The 18,178-nt window shown below is 43.8% G+C and overlaps 1 protein-coding gene across 3 annotated transcripts in view; it reads right to left on the minus strand.

Moving 5' to 3' along the window:
- COX10 (cytochrome c oxidase assembly factor heme A:farnesyltransferase COX10) overlaps positions 1-18,178 on the minus strand; it is a 112,463-nt gene continuing 94,285 nt past the window's right edge. For all 3 annotated transcript variants that reach the window (XM_014259691.2, XM_005530959.3, XM_088065482.1), the window contains exons 6-7: positions 15,756-15,988; positions 1-2,282 (exon numbers count right to left, since the gene is read on the minus strand). In XM_014259691.2, coding sequence (XP_014115166.1) covers positions 1,840-2,282; positions 15,756-15,988 — 676 coding nt within the window. In that variant the 3' untranslated portion in view covers positions 1-1,839. The remainder of the gene's footprint in view (positions 2,283-15,755; positions 15,989-18,178) is intronic.

Below are 18,178 nucleotides of genomic sequence, written 5' to 3' on the forward strand. Positions count from 1 at the left end.
TTTCCTTTTGGACAATATGCACTTTATTGCAGAGAAGACTGGATGCATTCTTAAAACAAATTCAGGAGTTGCGCAGTTTCCAGACAGTTCCACAAAGTGTCACCCACAGTAACCTGAGCACAGAGGAGTCTGTCAGACAGTGAGGGAGCTCCATCTTGTCATCTGCAATCACTCAAGTCACCAAATCTTGCAGGCAGTTATTTAAGAACCATGGAAACAGGTGGCCCTGTTCCTGCAAGCACCTTTGCCAGAAAACAGAGGTTAAACTGTGTCACTCCTGATTTACATCAGCATAACTGAGACCAGGAGCCAGGCTTGGATCATGAGAGCAGCCAGGGAAGGTTTTATGTCAGTGTGATACACTTGTGGTGGCAGATTTGTGACATTTCCTGAGGGGCTTTATTTGAGATCAAGCTTGAGACAGTGTCTTCCTTTTCAGGTATTGCTGTATCTTTGGATCAGTGCTCATCCTGCTGCCCAGTCCCTCTCCATACAGGAAAGAAATCTTGTCTTGAAAACACATCAAGTCATAACAGGCACTACCGCAATAAACTATCAATGTCTCTGTCTGCCCACGACGCTGCTGTGTTTGGGAGCACACCAGGAGGTCACAGACAGCTCCAGGAAAGGAAAGAGCAGCAGGACGACAAGCAGGACGACAAGTTAAACTGTGATCAGAAATGTTCTTCAGCGTATCAATTAACAGGGATAATGCATATTTCTTGGGTGACCATCTGCATCATTGCTTTGGAGATACAGTGGCTACATCAGCAAGTGAACATTCTGTTAGATTAAAATCGCCAGCCTTTTTTCTGTAAAATTTGTTTCCGTACCTATTAATCATCCCCAAAGTGAAGCCTTTCTGAGCCACCACCCACACTGTGACATTAAACACAGTTCAAGGCCTTGATGCCAGCCCAGAGCTTGTCTAAGGATGCAGAGACTCAATGGGCTGGCATAAGACACATTAACATGGAAAAGCCTTACAACCCCTGGTCTCTGGGATATGCTGCTCACCTCCTCCACAATTCACAGCCTCTCTGTCAGAAACAGTAATGGTGATTTTTACAAGCTGAAGATCTGACACACAGGGCTCAAACGCTAATGACGTAAAACCACATGGGAGTCAGAAGTTCCCTGTCATGGAAATACAGTAGAATGGCTCAGTGTGTCCAAGGGATATGCTACAGGAGAGCTGTTAAAATGCCTGTGTGTTTTGTGCTGAAAGACAGTTCTTTTCACTCCTTTAGCACTGTGCCAGGTGTATGAGAGCTAAAAATCTACTGAGGTGAATGGGAACCTTGGGAAGAGCAGCTGATTGAAAAATGGCCCCAAAACGGAGGGCTTTGGTGCAATACCAGTGTAGGAATGGCACAGATTCAGAGAAGAGTTCACCCTCTCATGTGCCTCAAAGCTTAAATTAAAGGAAAGGGTGCTTGGGGAGAAGGGTGAGAAATCATTCATTGGTCACTTCCTGATGGCCTCACCAAGGCTGCTAGTGCTGACAGTGGCAGATGTGCACATGTGACTTCCTAACTTAGGTATCTCACCCACCCATGAGGACAGAGACCTTGACTCACAGGGACTTTGGAAGGCCATTCCATAGTGATGTGCTTCTGGCATAGGCTAAATCATAACCTGTGATGAATTAAGGGGCCCAAGGCCCTGAATGCTTTAAGCTCTCCTGACTATTCCCTTTCAAAAGAAAACAGAAAATTATCACATGAAGTGGTTGCTAGGCACAAATGATTCTTCTTCAAAAAGATTCCCACAGGATTCCCCCTTGCAATTACTAAAATATACTACCTGACGTGTCATGAGAACGACAGGTATTGACATTTAAGGCAATCTAATTTCCATAGCCGTCTCATGACTTCCTCCATGTAGATTGCCTTTGTCTTCCTTCTCCAGGACTGATTTCTTGCAGGTGAACATGACAAGCAGCAGCATTGGCAAGTGCCACAGACTGCAGAAGAAGAGCTTCCTGGAGCTGCTGCGGTCGGCATCTCTGTAGAACCGAAAGCCAAGGTAGGAGATGTAGAGGTTGATGGGGAGTGAAATGATGGGGAAAGTCCACGTGGTGATATCGAGGACAGGAGCCACTGTTGAGAGTCCAATTAAGGCGAAGCAGTGATGCAGAGCCACCCGCCTGCACAGCCCTGGGTGAGTGACAGACATCATACAGTATCCTCCTCGGGAGTAATCTTCCCGCAGACCCCAGCTCAGGGCATTGAAGTGAGGGAACTGCCAGGAGTAGAGGATCCCTCCTAACAGTAATGCACCTGTGGTGGGAGAGAGAGTGTTAGAGGGTCCCTGCAGGAAGTGCCACACACAGACCTCAGCTGTCACACCCTGTTTGCAGGAGAGCAGAGCTACCCACCTGTGACACCAGTGACACTGCACACGGGTGGCACTGCTCTGTACAGGGACAGGGCAGCCCCATGAGATAAGGAACCTCTGGTTTTCATGGCATTCACACAGGGTTGAAGCACGGTGGTTTGTCTGGTTTTGGAGCACTTAATTTGAAAAGCATTTCAGCACTTCCTTCTAAAGAACTGCTAATTGGTTCCTGCACCAACTGTCTCTACCTGAGGGAAGACTGGTGGGAATGAAGAGAAATTGGGAAAGAGACTGTATTCCTGGGAGCCTCTAGATTCTACTCTCAGGTTCCTGAGTTGGTGTGTCAAGAGAAGGAAAAAAGCCAGTGGGCAGAGCAGTGGTTGCATTGACCAGACACAGGGAGCCTGGCTCAGTGAGAGGAGAAAGAGGACAAGCCACTGCTCCTGAGACCTGGGGAAACATCACACCCTGTTATGGCAGGCTGGAGCAAGGCCAAGACCTCTGCCCACTGCATGAGGGAGGGAACTGCTCCTGGCACAGGACAAGCTCCATCATGGACCTGGGCAGGGGACAGAACTGGCAGAAGCTGTTAATGAACTAACAGGATATGGAGAACTTATTTCTTCAAACCAATTGCAGAAATTTCTAATCAGTCTGATCAAGTAACTTTATTCACACCAATTAACTACTTTTACATTTAAAAAGGAGGTATGGAAGCATCACATTTCCATAGCTCTTCCAGGGACACAGTACAGGGTTTACTGAAGCAGAAGCAGTTCATGTGCTAATTTCAGAGAGCCTCCAGGAGGCTCTCAGACCAAACTCCCTTCACTAGTTTTATCTGAAGACAAAAAGTTCCCCAAGGCTGTTGCAATGTTATGGGCATTCCTGGGTTTTACTTTTGTTTCCCCAGCTCCCAAACCCTCTGCTCTTGCATTAAAATGCTTTCTCTATATCTCCCTGCCTCCATGAGCTCATTCTCTGTGGAAACTTCTCCAAATGGAGCCATGCATCCAGCATTTTCTTAATGACCTGAGAGAAGAAGCAACACTTATCTGCAAACAGGTTATTTAAAGTTTTCTATTTCTAAAGTTGTTCAGCAACTCTGACAAAGCTCAAGTCACTGTGTCTTCTGAACAGCTTCATGGTTCAGATCTCCTCTCCATCTATTCCTTGGAGCTGTGCATGCCTAGTTCTTGTCTCTAACAGCACAATTTGCCCTGGTGCTGTCATGCAAATAATAATAATCTGAGTTTGTGAAATTGCCTTTTTTCCCCCTACCTTATCACAAGTGAAGGAACTCTCCATTAGGCTTCATGCATGTTTCCAGTAGCTTATAAATCCAGTAGTAGTGTAAAAGACCCATCTCACTGCTTTTTTGAACGAGTAACAAATACTCCTTGAGGTGAGTATGTACCTCTCAAAGTTCATTACATGAAGCACACAGATGGACACACATACCTTGGGTGTGCAGCTTTCAGAACAACAATGTCTACCACAAATTCCAGGTGATTTCATGGGAATCACAGGATGGTTTGGAAGGGACCTTAAAGATCATCTCATTCCACTCCCTGCCATGGGCAGGGACACCTTCCACCACGGCCAGGTTGCTTCAAGCCCTGTCCATCCTGGCCTTGGACATTTCCAGGGATGAGACAGTCACAGCTTCTCTGAGCAACCTGGGCCAGGGCCTCACCACCCTTACAGGGAAGAACTTCCTCACATCTAATGTAACATACTCTCTGTCGGTGTGAAGCCATTTCCCCTTTGTGACTCCAGACCCATGTAAATAGTCTCTCTCCATGTTTCTTTCAGGCCCCTGCTGGTACTGGAAGGCCACAATTAGGTCACTCCATTTCCTTATCTATGGCCTAAAATAGCTCAAATCCAGCTACTCAATCCCTCTTAAGTCAACTTTTTGGATATGGATGTTAGCACCTTTTCTCAGTTGGAACCTTTTAAGACAGTTGAAAACAATGTACCCCAAAATTACCAATAATTTCAGAATATCATAGCCAGAAAAGTCAATTTGGCCCTAACAGAACAGTGTTTGATTCAGTTCTGCTGAAACCCCAGGGAGCAGCTCTCCTGAAATAAAGCAAAATTAAACTTACTAAAGGAACAGTTCTCCCTACATCAGGAGAAAGAACAGGGAAAATGTTCTTGTCATAAGTCACTCTTTAGCTTTTTCCTACTCTTGTAAAACACATTAATGAAAGCAGGATCCTGAATGTGCTACACCTAAGAGAGCAGTATTTTTCAAGTACCACATCTGAAGTGCTTTAGAAATACTAGCTTGTCATTGTTCACAACTTAGGTAAAGGTAAGCTACAATTACCCATCAGCTGAAGACTCTTAAGTACATGAAGCCAGGGCCTAAGACATGGAGCAGAAGCTGTCCCTGCTTTCCACAGCTCCAGACCTGTCTCTGCGTCCCTGTGTTTTGGCTCTAACGCAGGTTTTGCTTTTTCAGTAGTTCAAATGTTGTGTGCAGCCAAGCTTAAAACACAACCTAAACCTCAAACACACAAAGCCCTATAACAGTTCCCTAACAATGACACCATTAAAAAAAGTCATCTGGAGAAACTTTTAAGCACAAACAGACCAACTAAAATACTTGAGGCTGGATTCCCATTTACAAAGCTCTGGTTTTCACATGCAAGCCTTTGGAACTTAATTACTTTGATTACATTACAACCATTGAGATAATTGATATTTTACAGAGAAGCTGAACAGTGAAACAATTTAATAGCCCATTATGAGGACTTTAACTGACTCAACCTTTTTGTTCACTTCCCATGTGCTGGGACATCCTGTAATTTCCTTGGCCTAGGTGGAGATTGTCGGGTTGTCAGAGATTTTTAAGTGTCATTTAAGACTGATGACTTGCAAAGCATGGCACATGGTACAGTACAATTCAGCATCAAATGAGCTCACAGTAGGAATCCTGTCAAGCCCACAGCAGACACTGTAATACTCATTAATTACTAGATGAATGTTAACTATGTCATAATTAAGTCAGCAGTGTTTTTAAGGAATATTACAGCAAGATGAACTCTGGAGACTAATCTGGTTCCAAACTGAGCGGAGTCTACTCTACAGCCTCTGCACCATTCCCAACAGTTTGGGAACTCGACTTAATCATTGCAAATCTCCCTTTTCTCTACAGAGTTTATAATTAAGTGAACATCAGAAAAGGTTGCTCCCAACTGGAATACATGGACCTGGCACAGGGCTCACAAAACCAAAGCTGGTTGTCAGAACAGAGTCATTGCTTGGGCAGCAGGAGACAGCCAGCACCCAGGGACACCCAGGGACATGCAGCACCTTTGGGTCTCTTGGCTCCTTCACAGCTTGTGGAAATCTGAGAATAGGCAGACTGACAGCAACTCAAATCTCTCTGCTTTTCTGCAACAGCTCATAAATTACAGGACCACAAGTACCTGCCTGGCTTGTGGATATCCCAAACTCCTTAGTCTTTTTGGCCAAATTTTTAATTGCTGCAATTGAGCCCATTTATGACCAATTCTTCTCTCCAGCTGTGAGAACCTGGGACAGACGCAGCAGACACTTAAAAATCCCAATAACTTGTCAGATCAGTGCTGTTTGATTCTGGAAAAAAATGAAGTCACCTAAAGAAAACAAGGCCCAGGTCTCCGGAACTCTTTCACTCTTGTGTGCAAAATAGGAATAAAATATTTTCTTCCTGAGTTCCTATTCTTTCATCTCTTTTCACTGTCTCAAATCATCTCAAAAGTTCCAGGATCACAGAGAACCAGGTAGGTCCTAAAGTGTCCACAGAGCTCAAGATAAATAACAGGTTTTATTTTTCCTCATGAATTTTAAGGTTAAGCTATTCTTTCTTTCTTAAATTTTTCTTTGTGATTCATTTAAACAGTAATAGACCTCCTTTTTAATAAACAAGAACAAGCTGAGATTTTTGTTTTATTTGAATATCTAAGATAAGTAAAAATGTAAACTGGCATTGAAGAAGGGGGGGGAGAAGGGAGGAGAAGGGAGAAGGAGAAGGAGAAGAGAAGGAGGAGAAGGAGAAGGAGAAGGAGAAGGAGAAGGAGAAGGAGAAGGAGAAGGAGAAGGAGAAGGAGAAGGAGAAGGAGAAGGAGAAGGAGAAGGAGAAGGAGAAGGAGAAGGAGAAGGAGAAGGAGAAGGAGAAGGAGAAGGAGAAGGAGAAGGAGAAGGAGAAGGAGAAGGAGAAGGAGGAGGAGAAGGAGAAGGAGAAGGAGAAGGAGAAGGAGAAGATGAGATTCAGGCAGCAACAGCTCCTTCTCCTCCCCACTAACATCAGTAATACAGCGAGTAAAAGTTCCAATTGCCCAAACTTCTCACGTCCCATAAAGGATAGAGAGTGTTCAAGTCCGTACAACATCTATTCAAGAAAGAGTAAGCACATGCAGCTGCTGAATTATAAGTGCCAACGTAACTCCTTCTGAGCAAACTGAGCCACCTGAGGACTGCAAACCTGCCTTTCTTAACCACTGAAAGGCAGAAATAATGTTTTAATTCTGCCTGTCTCACGCCGAGGATGCCGCTACTCTTAAGTAATGATTTGAAATATGACTCTTTCATGCTGGTAATACCTTTCATCATCAAAGAGCTTTATACCTGTTCAGTTGGCACACGGAGCCACAGTGATGGTTTCACCCACAGATGAATTATTTCAGCTTAAATGAGGCACAACAGTTTGGGATGGTCCAAATGAAACTCAAAAAATTTCTGAAGACAGGTTTCTCCAGCAAAGAAAAGTACTTGAGCTACAGAAGGAGCACAGGGTGTGTTGGTAGAAGCTCCAGCCTCGGAAGCAGGGTCAGCTAGAGTCCAACCAGCCTGGGCATGGCTGAACATGGGACTGTCCACACAAGTCAGGACAAACACCCCAGATTATCTATAGGGACTGCTGTATCAACACTGTGTTCATGAAAACACACTGCAGAGGAACAACATGTGCTCTCTTCTCGCCCTTCTTATTGCTCTGTAAAGAACACACTGTGCTTTCCCACTGCACAGGGTTCTGCAAACCTCTCAGATCACATTCAGGCTGCAGACAGGACAAACACCTACTCACTTAATATAACAAAAAGTAAAAAATGGAATGGAAGCTAACCTGCAGCATCAGTTCAAGAACAGACTCGCTCCCTCTCCTTGCTTTGGTGCTACATATGTGTAACTGGGAAGTGGCCAACCAGGCATTAAAATAAACATGGAATAGTTAAATATCAGCTCCAAAACAGATGCTGAAATCTTAACTGCATTTCCCAAAGCTGGTGTTTACTGCTTGGCAACCTAAGAATGCTGTTTTGCTTAAAGCACAATTTCAGTAATTCTTCTGCCTTGAATAGTGTGAAGGAATTTTAAAATTATTTCCAGACATTGGTAGCTGTGACTTTAGAGAGGAAAGCACCAGCCTTTTGTCTCTAGGAAATGGGAATGAGTTTGGCTGCTGTAGGGAGGGGAAGGCTTTGGTAGTGTAAGCTCAGACTCTTAATGGATCATAGTCAGGAAACAACCACACACCATTTTACTTGACAGCACACAACTGGCTCTCTTCCCTTAAAAGATGTTGAACAAATTACTCCTCTTTAATCCAGACAAGGTAGATTAGAGCTCAGAGATCTGACTTGGTGCAGCTGTATCCACCTGCTTGTGAGCACCCCTGCTGTCTCAGGCTGCCTTTTCCACCTTTTCTACAAGAAATTTAAACATAACCAGTCCCAAACTCTTCATCACAGTCCTATGTAAGTTTCACAGGATGTTACATTCACAAGAAATGTAGAGAATACACATCCAAAACCATTATATTCTGTTTTTTCTTTTGTGTTCATTCACAAGTTTAACAGTAGTCTTCCCTGGACATTTCTAACTACGAGCAATTCTGGGGGTAAAGAAAGAAAGATTTTAAAATCTTGTTAAAGCCTAGTTGCCCACTTCAGGTACAACGCAATCTTACAGGATAATTTGGGGGTATTGGTATAAAGATTCACAATGGTTTGGAGAGTCATCGCCGGAACACACTGTGATGTCCTGATCCATAAGGACTGGTTTGTTCAGCTCTTGGTTGCATTTTCTGTTTGTGAAGGAGAGCTGGAAGGTACAATCATTATTGTCTGTGCCTCAGCCTGTTTTGGTGATGAAAATGATTGTTAAATCAACTGACCTCCAGTTACAACTGTTCAAGATACTGCCCTGATACCATCTGTCCTGGAGAGAAATGTTACCAGTTACTTAGTTCTTCCCACTGTCTTTAGAATTAGGAACAGGATTAGCTCATCAAAATTTACATCCTAATTTGCAATTAAGAGGCCTTCTCACAAAGACATTTAGGAATTACCTAGACACTAACATTAACCAAACTGATGCAATTCCCCTCTACTTTGTCCACATCAGCACCATAGCAAGACAACAATCAGCACTTCTGCTTCCACTGGAAAGCAAAAGCAGATGCTACTTGCTTGTGCTGGATGGCACGAGAGTGGCAGAACAGCCTTGAGAGGAAAAGGGGAAAGTATCACTTCTAAAGCTCCACACAAAGTCCCTGGGCTGGGACAATGGTCCTGGCTGTCAGTGTAGGATGCATGGTCTGGCCCGCATTGTGCCCCTCCAAGGTTACACTGTCATGGAAACCAAGGGCAAAGAGGAAAACACTGGAAAACTCAAAAGCTTCATGGTCAGGGGTTTCAATAGATGTTTCTTTTGAAGGATGGCACAAAAGGCCCGTGAAGCAGGAGCATCTAGGGGCTGCAATAGACTCCTCTGCAGCAGCACTGAAAGAGAAGGGGATGTTAGCCGTGTGTTTGGCTTGTCCGCAAAACGAAAGGATCCTCAGCATCCACCAGGGATAGGAAATGAAGTTAGCTGTGGGATTTTTCACCTCGAGAGAGTGTTCCTGGCTTTTTAACAGAAGGAAGCCAGATGTCCTCAGGTACGCTCACCACATGGAAAAAAGCTCTGTGTGTATGGATACACAGAGGCATGCACACTTCTTGTGTGACACACAACAAGTTACTGCAGCCAAAAGCCTCACAGGGAAACACCTTTCATTACACAGGCAAGGCTGAGAAAACAACAACACTATATATAACTCACCTTAGCTAACCCCAGCAAGAGATGCCATAAAAGAAAAGCCTGTTGGGTAAGATGAAAATACAGTCTTCTGCAAATATGTTTAGGAAGCATTTACCAAAGAACCAGACTCTGCAGAGGATTGCAAACCTGCAGAGCCATGCCGAGGCTCCCCATCAGCCGCCTCTTTCAGGCTCTGTCAGGGCTGCCACTAGCCCAAGGGTGGGAGTCCCTCCTGCAGATCCCCCCACCCTAATTTCTCTGTCGTTGTTGTGTTTCACACCCAGGGGTGCGGGGCTGCCCCATCAGACACACACGGGATAGAGAACTGGGCAAAGGGCATGCTGCCTGTGAACTTGTGGGGTCAGTCCCCAGGTGCCCCAGCAGTGGAACTGCCATTTCTTTTGTCTCTTATGAAGATGGAAAAGAAGAAAAAAATAGTCCCCTGGCTTTTGTCCTAAATTCGGACCAGCTGCTCACTAGTATTGTCCCTCTGCCTCATTTTTTACAGTTTTTACCCCCACAAAGCATACTCCTGGGCCCCCAGCTCCAAGTCTCATATGTCAGTGACATGAATATCTCTGTTTCCTCTGGAACAGACCACAAATTCTGCTCTTTCATCTGGGAAGTGAAACCCTGAAAAGCTGAGTTTACCAGTGGGAGTTTATAGCTGGAGCCTCATCTCCTCCGGCAGCAGGACGCTGGAGTCACCCTGCTCTGGCGGCTGGCTCCCAGACCTGCTCCCACATCAAGGGGCTTTGAAAGCTTCAAGTGCTTAACTGGAAGGGACACAATTGCATGCAATTAAGCTGTTTTTCTCTCCCTCCTACTGGCAGACAAGTGCTACACCAGGGAAGTATGAGTGACTCCAGCCTTTGGCAGGTTGGGCACAGGGCCCCCTCCTTCCTACTCTTCTTTTTTTGTTACCGAAACCATCCATCTGCCAAATGTCACTAGCTGATAAGAACTGCCTGTTTTTAAATCCCCTTTTGTAAATAGATGCTGGCTGACATAATTAATGTCTACCATATAACACAATTTGAATTACAAAGTAAAGGCAATTTAAAAATCAACCTCCACATGATTACAATTGATACTGAGTCTATAAATTCCATACCCTGAGGAATTATTTAAATTTCTGAAATGAATGAAAATCAGTACAAGATGTCTTTCAGGGAAACAAGACCAGGAGTGGAGCATCTGATAAACTAAATGGTCTCTTGAGATAAACATTCCTTGGTGCAGTAATACCTATGGCACCTGGGCCGAGACTCTGCAATGTCTGACACACTGTCAGGACCCTTATCTGCTCTGCCACCACCTACTCAGAATAAATCCCTTTAGCTGATAAGCACATTAGGTTGAGGAGCCCTGCTTGTCACTTCCATCTCACTGGATGGTTTGTATGAACTCCATGACACCAAATTGCGCCGCTCCATGACACCAATCCTGCTCACCAGTGGGATCCAGCCTTTGGCACCTGAGCAGAGCAGAGTCAGTGGAAGAAGCACAAAAGTTCTTGGGTGTTAGAAGGACATGGGACTGTTGGAGCAAGCCCAAAGGAGCTCACAAAGTTGATAAGGAGACTGAAGCATCTTCCCTAAGGGGACAGGCTGAGATAATTGGGGCTGTTCACCCTGGAGAAGAGAAGGTTGTACAGAGACCTCACAGCACTTTCCAGGATCTGAAGGGCCTACAAGGAATCCTGAAAACAACTCTGCATCATGAAATGTAGTGACAGGATAAGGGGGAATGGGTTCAAACTGAGAGAGGGGAAATTTTGATTTGATATTAGGAAGAAATTCTTGGCTGTGAGGGTGGGGAGGCCCTGGCACGGGGTGCTCAGAGAAGCTGGGGCTGCCCCATCCCTAAAAGTGTCCAAGGCCAGCTTGGATGGGGTTTGGAGCAACCTGATCTAATGGAAGGTGCCCCTGCCCATGGCGGGGGTTGGAATGAGATAATCTATAAAGTCCCTTCCAATCCAAACCATTCTATGATTATATGAAAACGTACAAGGCAAAAAGTGGGCTGTGGCATTTGGAGACATTTACTCCAGATTCAGTTTTCTGTTAACTAGAAGTTTAAATGGGCATTAGTCTGAGGAGAAAGAACAGCAGCACAAGGGTAATTTAAAGCATGTAGGCACTATGTGCCTCTTACACACAAATAAAATACAAATTTTGTTTTGTGTACAAATAAACAGCTCTTTACAAATAACTCTGTTTCTTTCTAAGGATCCCTGTGCACAAGCTCAGCAGCATTTTGGCACAGCCAGGAGTACTTCTGATTGTAGATTCCATACAGGAGGGGGATCTGGCACAGAACAGGGGACACTGCCAAGTTTGACCTATCTTCCTGTCTCCCTGCTATCACTTAAGGTTTTAAGTGAATGTCATTATTTTCCTGCTAGTCTTTCCCTTGTAAAATAATTTGAAAGTATCTTGATTTACTAGAAAAACAAATCTCTTCAGAAACAAACAGTCCCATGAAGGAGCAATGAAATCTGCTTTCAAGGAAGCAAACGTGTTACTGCAAATCACAGGCTGGCAGTTAAGTTCTGCATAAAAATCCCAGATGTGTGGCACTGATATCCATGTGATAAATTATATTTATCATGCACTTCTGACCATCTCACCTGCACTCACTCCCCCAGCAAGGAAATGTTAACATTCCCCATCTTTCATCAGTTTCAAACAGCTGCCATTAAAAAAACACAACCCTCCCCCCAAACCCACAACAAGGAACTCCACATCTACCCAGAGATAACCTTATCTTTTGATTTTGAAATGGGAGGTTTTCCCTAAATTACATTGGCACAAAATCCAGGGTTGGGGGCTGAATGTTCAATCAGGCTTAAGAGCATATAAATAAAGTTACCTATCTGGGCAGAAATGGAACCAAACATTCCTGGGAAGTACCACAATATAGTGTAAGAAATTGCTCAGAGGGTAGTGAGACCCTGGCAGAGGCTGCCCAGAGCAGCTGTGGCTACCCCATCACTAGAAGGACCCAAGGCCACGTTGGATGAGTCTTGGAGCAACCTGATCTAGTGGAAAGTGTCTCTGCCCATGGCAGGGGGTTGGAACAGGATGGTCCTTAAGGTTCCTTATGAACCCAAGTCATTCTATGATTCTGTGATTGTTCTATGAATTATAGCAAGTGTTTGCATCACTGGAAATATGAGGGTCACAGATTTCTATCTTTAAATATACAGTACTTGTTTCTTGTATGCCAAGACATTCATCTTTAAAAGTCATAATCAAAATGAGGACAAATTAAAACAAGGCTGCTCCACTCTGGAATACTTTTTTTATTAGCTCTGGAACTGGAAACAAGGAACAATCTCCAACTCTCCCAAAGGACAAGATATCTCACAGCTGTGGAGATATGTCATGGAAATTCTGAAGGGAGCATAAGATATGGCTGTCCTAACTGTTACACACAACAGTTTAATGCTTAGTTCCCCGCAAAAATGGTAATGAAAGGGCTACACTTAAATAATGTTGTCCCTGTAACTAGCAACATTAACAATGTGGCTGCTGTGAGAAGATTACAAGGAGAGAAAATCCACAGGAAAATGTAAACTCAAAATCCCACCACTTTAGCAGTGAGAACTTTCCTTCTCATTAGTTACCTTCCTTCACATTACGCTTTGTTACAGTGTAGAATGATTTTTTTTAAAATGAGGTGCAAAAGCATTTTCACACCTCTACCTAAAACTAGGTTAAGTCTCCACACTAATTACACATTATTAATGAGCTCAACAACTAAGACCAGGATGGTTAAGGAAGGGGCACAGATCTGCATGTTGTATATGGATGCATGCCTGTATTAGACATGGATATGATGCTGCTGAGGGGCTGGACTCTCTTATTTGCAAAAGTAGAATGTTTAACACTGAAAATCATAGTTTAAATTATTTACCCTTTTCTTCTAGTTATTTCTTTTCTCTGTAAAAGTGTTCATAGGGTTTGTGTTGGGGTTTTTCCTTATTTTCATTTAATAATGAAATGCACTAAAATATTACATTCCAGTCCCCATTTTCAGGACTCTTCCCAGGTGTGCTTCATTACAAACACCAGTACCAGCTCAGTAACATTTCTTTCTCTATTCAATAAGCTGCCTGGCCTCCCTGATGCAGACTGGGTTTAACAAGTTTTAGCTAGACAGAACATACTAATTATGCACCAGATTCACATGTTCTGACAAAGCCTGCTTGGGTGGTTTAAAGTTATCATCTTGCCAGGGATCATTCCCAAAGCAGAGCTGTCACAGGGACAGGATAATTCCCTCCACAGCAGAGCTGGCACAGGGACACATAACCACATTTTAGCTGCAAATTAGAGAGAAGAGCTTACTTGGGCACCAGCGGGCCTCCCTGCTGCTTCTATACAGGTACAGCTTTGCTCTTTGAAAAATAGGTCTCAAAGAGCAAGTTGACAAATTAATGACAATCAGTACCAGTTTAACATGCTGGCCTTTCACTGGCCTCTACAGCAAGAGTTTTTGGAGACATGCAGCTCTGCACTCCAGCTCCTCCAGGCTGAACTGTGCAGGTGAAGCACAGGAACATGAGTCATTCTTGGACACCAACCCTGCAATATAGCGGCAAAACCAACACAGAAATCCCCAAACAATGTTGGAGTCAAGGTCTAAGTATCTGCAGCTAGAATGATAAAGGTCTTTAAAATATACATTTGGTTTTAAATTACTTCTATAGAATCACAGAATCATTAAGGTTGGAAACCTCATTTCAGATCAAGTCCATCCATCACCTCAGCAGCACCACCACCTTCACCATTAAACCATGTCCTCAACTAAGACATCCACATGTTTTTGGAATACTTCCAGGAATGGCAATTCCATCACTACCCTGGGCAGTCTGTTCCAATCCCTGACCACCCTTTCTGTGGAGAAGGCTTTTCCTAATATCCAGTCCAAATTCTCCCAGCACAACTCAAGGCTGTTTCCTCTCATCCTGTCCCTTGCTCCCTGGGAGGAGAGCCTGACCCCCATCTGGCTGTCCTGTCCTGGCAGGGAGTTGTGCAGAGCTCAGAAGGTCCTGAGTCTCCTTTTCTCCAGGCTGATCCCCCTTCCCAGATCCCTCCACTGCTCAACCCCTGTCCCAGCTCCTTTCCCTTCCCTGGATACGCTCCAGCCCCTCAACACCTTTTTTGTCATGTTCCCACTTCTAAAGTACAGAGCTGCTAACAATGTCTGTTATGCAGTCTTTAACACAAGAAACTATACACACTCTTACATATAATTTCTAGGTCTAAGTAACTTTCAGAGAAGCAAATATTTGTATAGAAGCAGCACACAATGGAAAAAAAACCCCACAATACCTTTCATCCTTGCTCTGGTTTCGATCTGTATGGGAACATGTGGACACAAAGCCAGCCCAGACTGACTTATACTAGGAAGTGCATAAAGGATTTTGCACAAATTCTGATAATTTCTGGTTAAAAACCCTGTTTTTGAAAGTATCATTCAAGCCTTAAATATGCCCCCCTGTGGGACAAGTGTGCACTAAACCAATTCTTAACCGACCTATTAATTGCACTTCATTAGTTGCTTCAGACTATAAGTTTGTGGAGACACTTTGATTCTTAAGTTTCTAGCTGGCAGGAAAAACAAGGCCTGATTGTGTCAGAGTTGAGCTGCTGAAGAGATCAGTGTTTTACAAGGGATGTAAAAATGGTTCACAGTTACTAAAATAGAAATCTTCGTTTGCTTTTCAAGAAGGGGGAAGAAGCATTTATAACTCAGAGTTTAGAAATGGGTAATTAAGAAATAGACCAACAAATTAATCTTCCCAGGATATTTTCTGGCTTGTGGAAAGACATTAAAACACATCTGGGAATTTTTCAGCTGAAAGTTCCTTGCAAGTTAGATCTTACTGGATACGGTTTTAATTTTGAACATGGTTTGAATCCTGAAATTATGTAACATTTTCTCCTATGTGAATACCAAAGATGCTATTTTCTTTCTGGATTTTTTTTTTAAATGGTCAAAACATATATTCAATAGGACATGCTGCTTTATCAGCACAGGTTTGCCCTGAAATATCCACGTAAGGAGAATGTTACCAAAATTAGCTGCTTTCAAAGCCTTACAACAGGATTACAGAACGGTTTGGGTTGGAAGGGACCTTAAAGATCATATCTTTCCACCCTCTGCCACGGGCAGGGGCACCTTCAATTAAACCTGGCTGCTTCAAGCTGTGTCCAACCTGCTGGTAAGTCAACAAGCAAAAAGAACAAAGTTTACTGCCTTTTGAGTAGGTTTTTTAGTTACTCTGACAACCATTTGCCCTGATGAAAGGGTTTTATACTCACCAGCATCCAGACTCCCGGTAGCTGCAGTCCAGCCCATGATGGGGGGAATGGCCCCAACAACAGCTCCCACCCACGTGTTGGCAATGCTCATTCTCTTCAGGGGTGTGTAGCAGCACGTGTAGAGGAAGATGTTGAAGGCTCCCAGGGCCCCGGTGAGAGAGTTCACTCCCAGTGTGAGCAGGGCAATTCCCGGGATTCCGCAGGAGGCAGCAAAGCAGACAGCGAGCAGGGGGCTGTGGGGAGACATGTGGCACATGCTGAGCAGGAGCTGGCCTCAGAGAATGGCTGTTGTCCCTTTCCTGTGATCTCCCCGCCAAAACTAAGACTGAATTTTTGTTATTGTTTTACTCAGCCATCCTAAATTTTCCTGTGTAAGCCCCCATCCCAACAAAAGCCTTTCCAAAATGCTAAGACAATCTTGCTACAGCTCTGCAATGGAGGTGATTCTTAATCTTGTGATTGCTGTGTTCACCAAATAATTTCAAGCTCTGCAGGTAATGAGAGAACTGTTCTCCCTTATGCTGCTTTCAGCAGATCTTCCTCCTTCATTTTAATTTTAGTAAATTTAAACCTCTGGAAAAAAGTTTAGAGTAAATTAAAATGGGTGCAGTTTGTCAGAGTTTTAACTGATTGCAGTTATGCAATGAACAGGGTTAGACACAAAATTAGGAAGCATTTATGAAAAAAAAAAATACATTCAATCATTTTGAAATTACATCAACAGGAATAAAGCATTCTTTGACTTTACTGAAAAAAGTCTGAATGTTCTAGACCCCCATTTATCTGATGCACTGTACTAAGCAGAGGGAGCCAAAACAATGCTGGCAGCAGAATCAAAACTGGTTATCTTGTTAGCACAACTGAAATTATCTGAAGATATTTTAGGTTTGGTTGAAATCAGCAAACAACAGAGACGCAAATTATTTCTGTGCATTTCTACTGCGGATCAGCTGAGAGCTTAGGGAAGATTGGAAACTCTTATTAAAATCTGTCAGAAAGTGGCTAGAGCTATGTAAACTTCTGCTAATAAATTCCACAATAAACATCCAGATAGCATGAACAAGGATTTTTTGTTTGGCTACCAGAACCACACTTGACAGGCAGCATGATGCCACAAATCTAAGGAAACTTCAGTTGAGGTTCCTTGTGCCAGACCAACATGTTTGCTGCTGGTGTGGATCTCCTCCCGTGTGCTTGCTTGAGGTGTTTGGTATAATAGAGTGTCCTGGGGTGACTTTATGATACTGGTATCCCCAATCGTCTGGTTTATGTTATATATTAAGTTCTGCACCTTTAAGACTGGCTTTGAGAGCAAGAGAGGGGGAAGAAGAAGTGCGCAGTTTGTGTTAAGGAAAAACATCACTCCCACACATCCCGCTCCTGGACTGCGGTGTCTGCAGCACGGACAGACAGCGGGACAGAGCTTCTCTCTGGATTTTAGTTAGTTTTAGCTAGCTGAGGCAGAGGAGTTCCCTAGACCTTTGTTTGTTTTTTTCCCAATTTTCTTGGATCTGTGCAAGCCTGCTCTGGACTGAACACCCAGCCAAACCCCGGGAGCTCACGCCTGGGGCCCACCGGGGCCTGGGCCTCGGCACTTTCCAGCGCCGGAGGGACTGATAAGAACCTGAGCGAGCCGAGCTACACCACATGAAAAGGACTTTTCTTCCTAGACTTGCCATCCCATCGAACAGCAAGAGGTTTTATTATTTAATATTACTCAATTTCTGTTAAATAAACAGCTTTTTCCACTTCTCTCTAAGGAATTTTTTTCTTTTCCCGGACCAGTTAGTGGGGAGGGGCATTTCCCTGGGGAAATCCCCATTTGGAGTTTTCCTTCCTAATTTGCCCTAAACTAAGACAAATACAGTTTTTTGGCGCCTGAACAGGGGCAAGAGAAAGTGGAAAAACCTGTACTGAGTGTTGGTTGTATTTATTCTGTATTGGGATAAAGCAGTCAGTAGCCATGTTGTTTGGATACATAATGTCTCTTGGGGTGGAGGCCTTCATGTGGACCTGGTCCCTAAAAGTTTTTGAGGTTTTAATACCTGTCTTTGCCCTCTTTCACAGTAGAGGGGCACGGATTAGAATGGTTATTGTGCTGGGCTCGGTGATAATGATTTATAGGAAGTTTATAGAACTACTGAAGTTTCTGTCAGGTATGTTTGGTTTATGGTTTCTTCGCCCAACCCTGCCTCCCAGTCCCAGTAGCACATTTTGGGAGTTTATTAGTAATAGCACCCAGTTTGTTAGAGGAAGACCAGGGGATGAGGCTTTTCAGCCTTTTCTTTCCTTCTTCTCCTTTGAATCTGTTATGTCCCTCTTTGAGAATATCCAGTTTCCCCTGAGTGTTAAGGATACCACATTCCTGGTCACTTTCCTGGTAGTTCAGCTGTTGAGCTTCCTCTATATGGTCTGCAACTTCT

The sequence above is a fragment of the Pseudopodoces humilis genome, chromosome 21 (genome assembly GCF_049639895.1).
Source record: "Pseudopodoces humilis isolate 2021_Gansu_Grassland_sample_001 chromosome 21, ASM4963989v1, whole genome shotgun sequence".
Lineage (NCBI taxonomy): Eukaryota > Metazoa > Chordata > Aves > Passeriformes > Paridae > Pseudopodoces > Pseudopodoces humilis.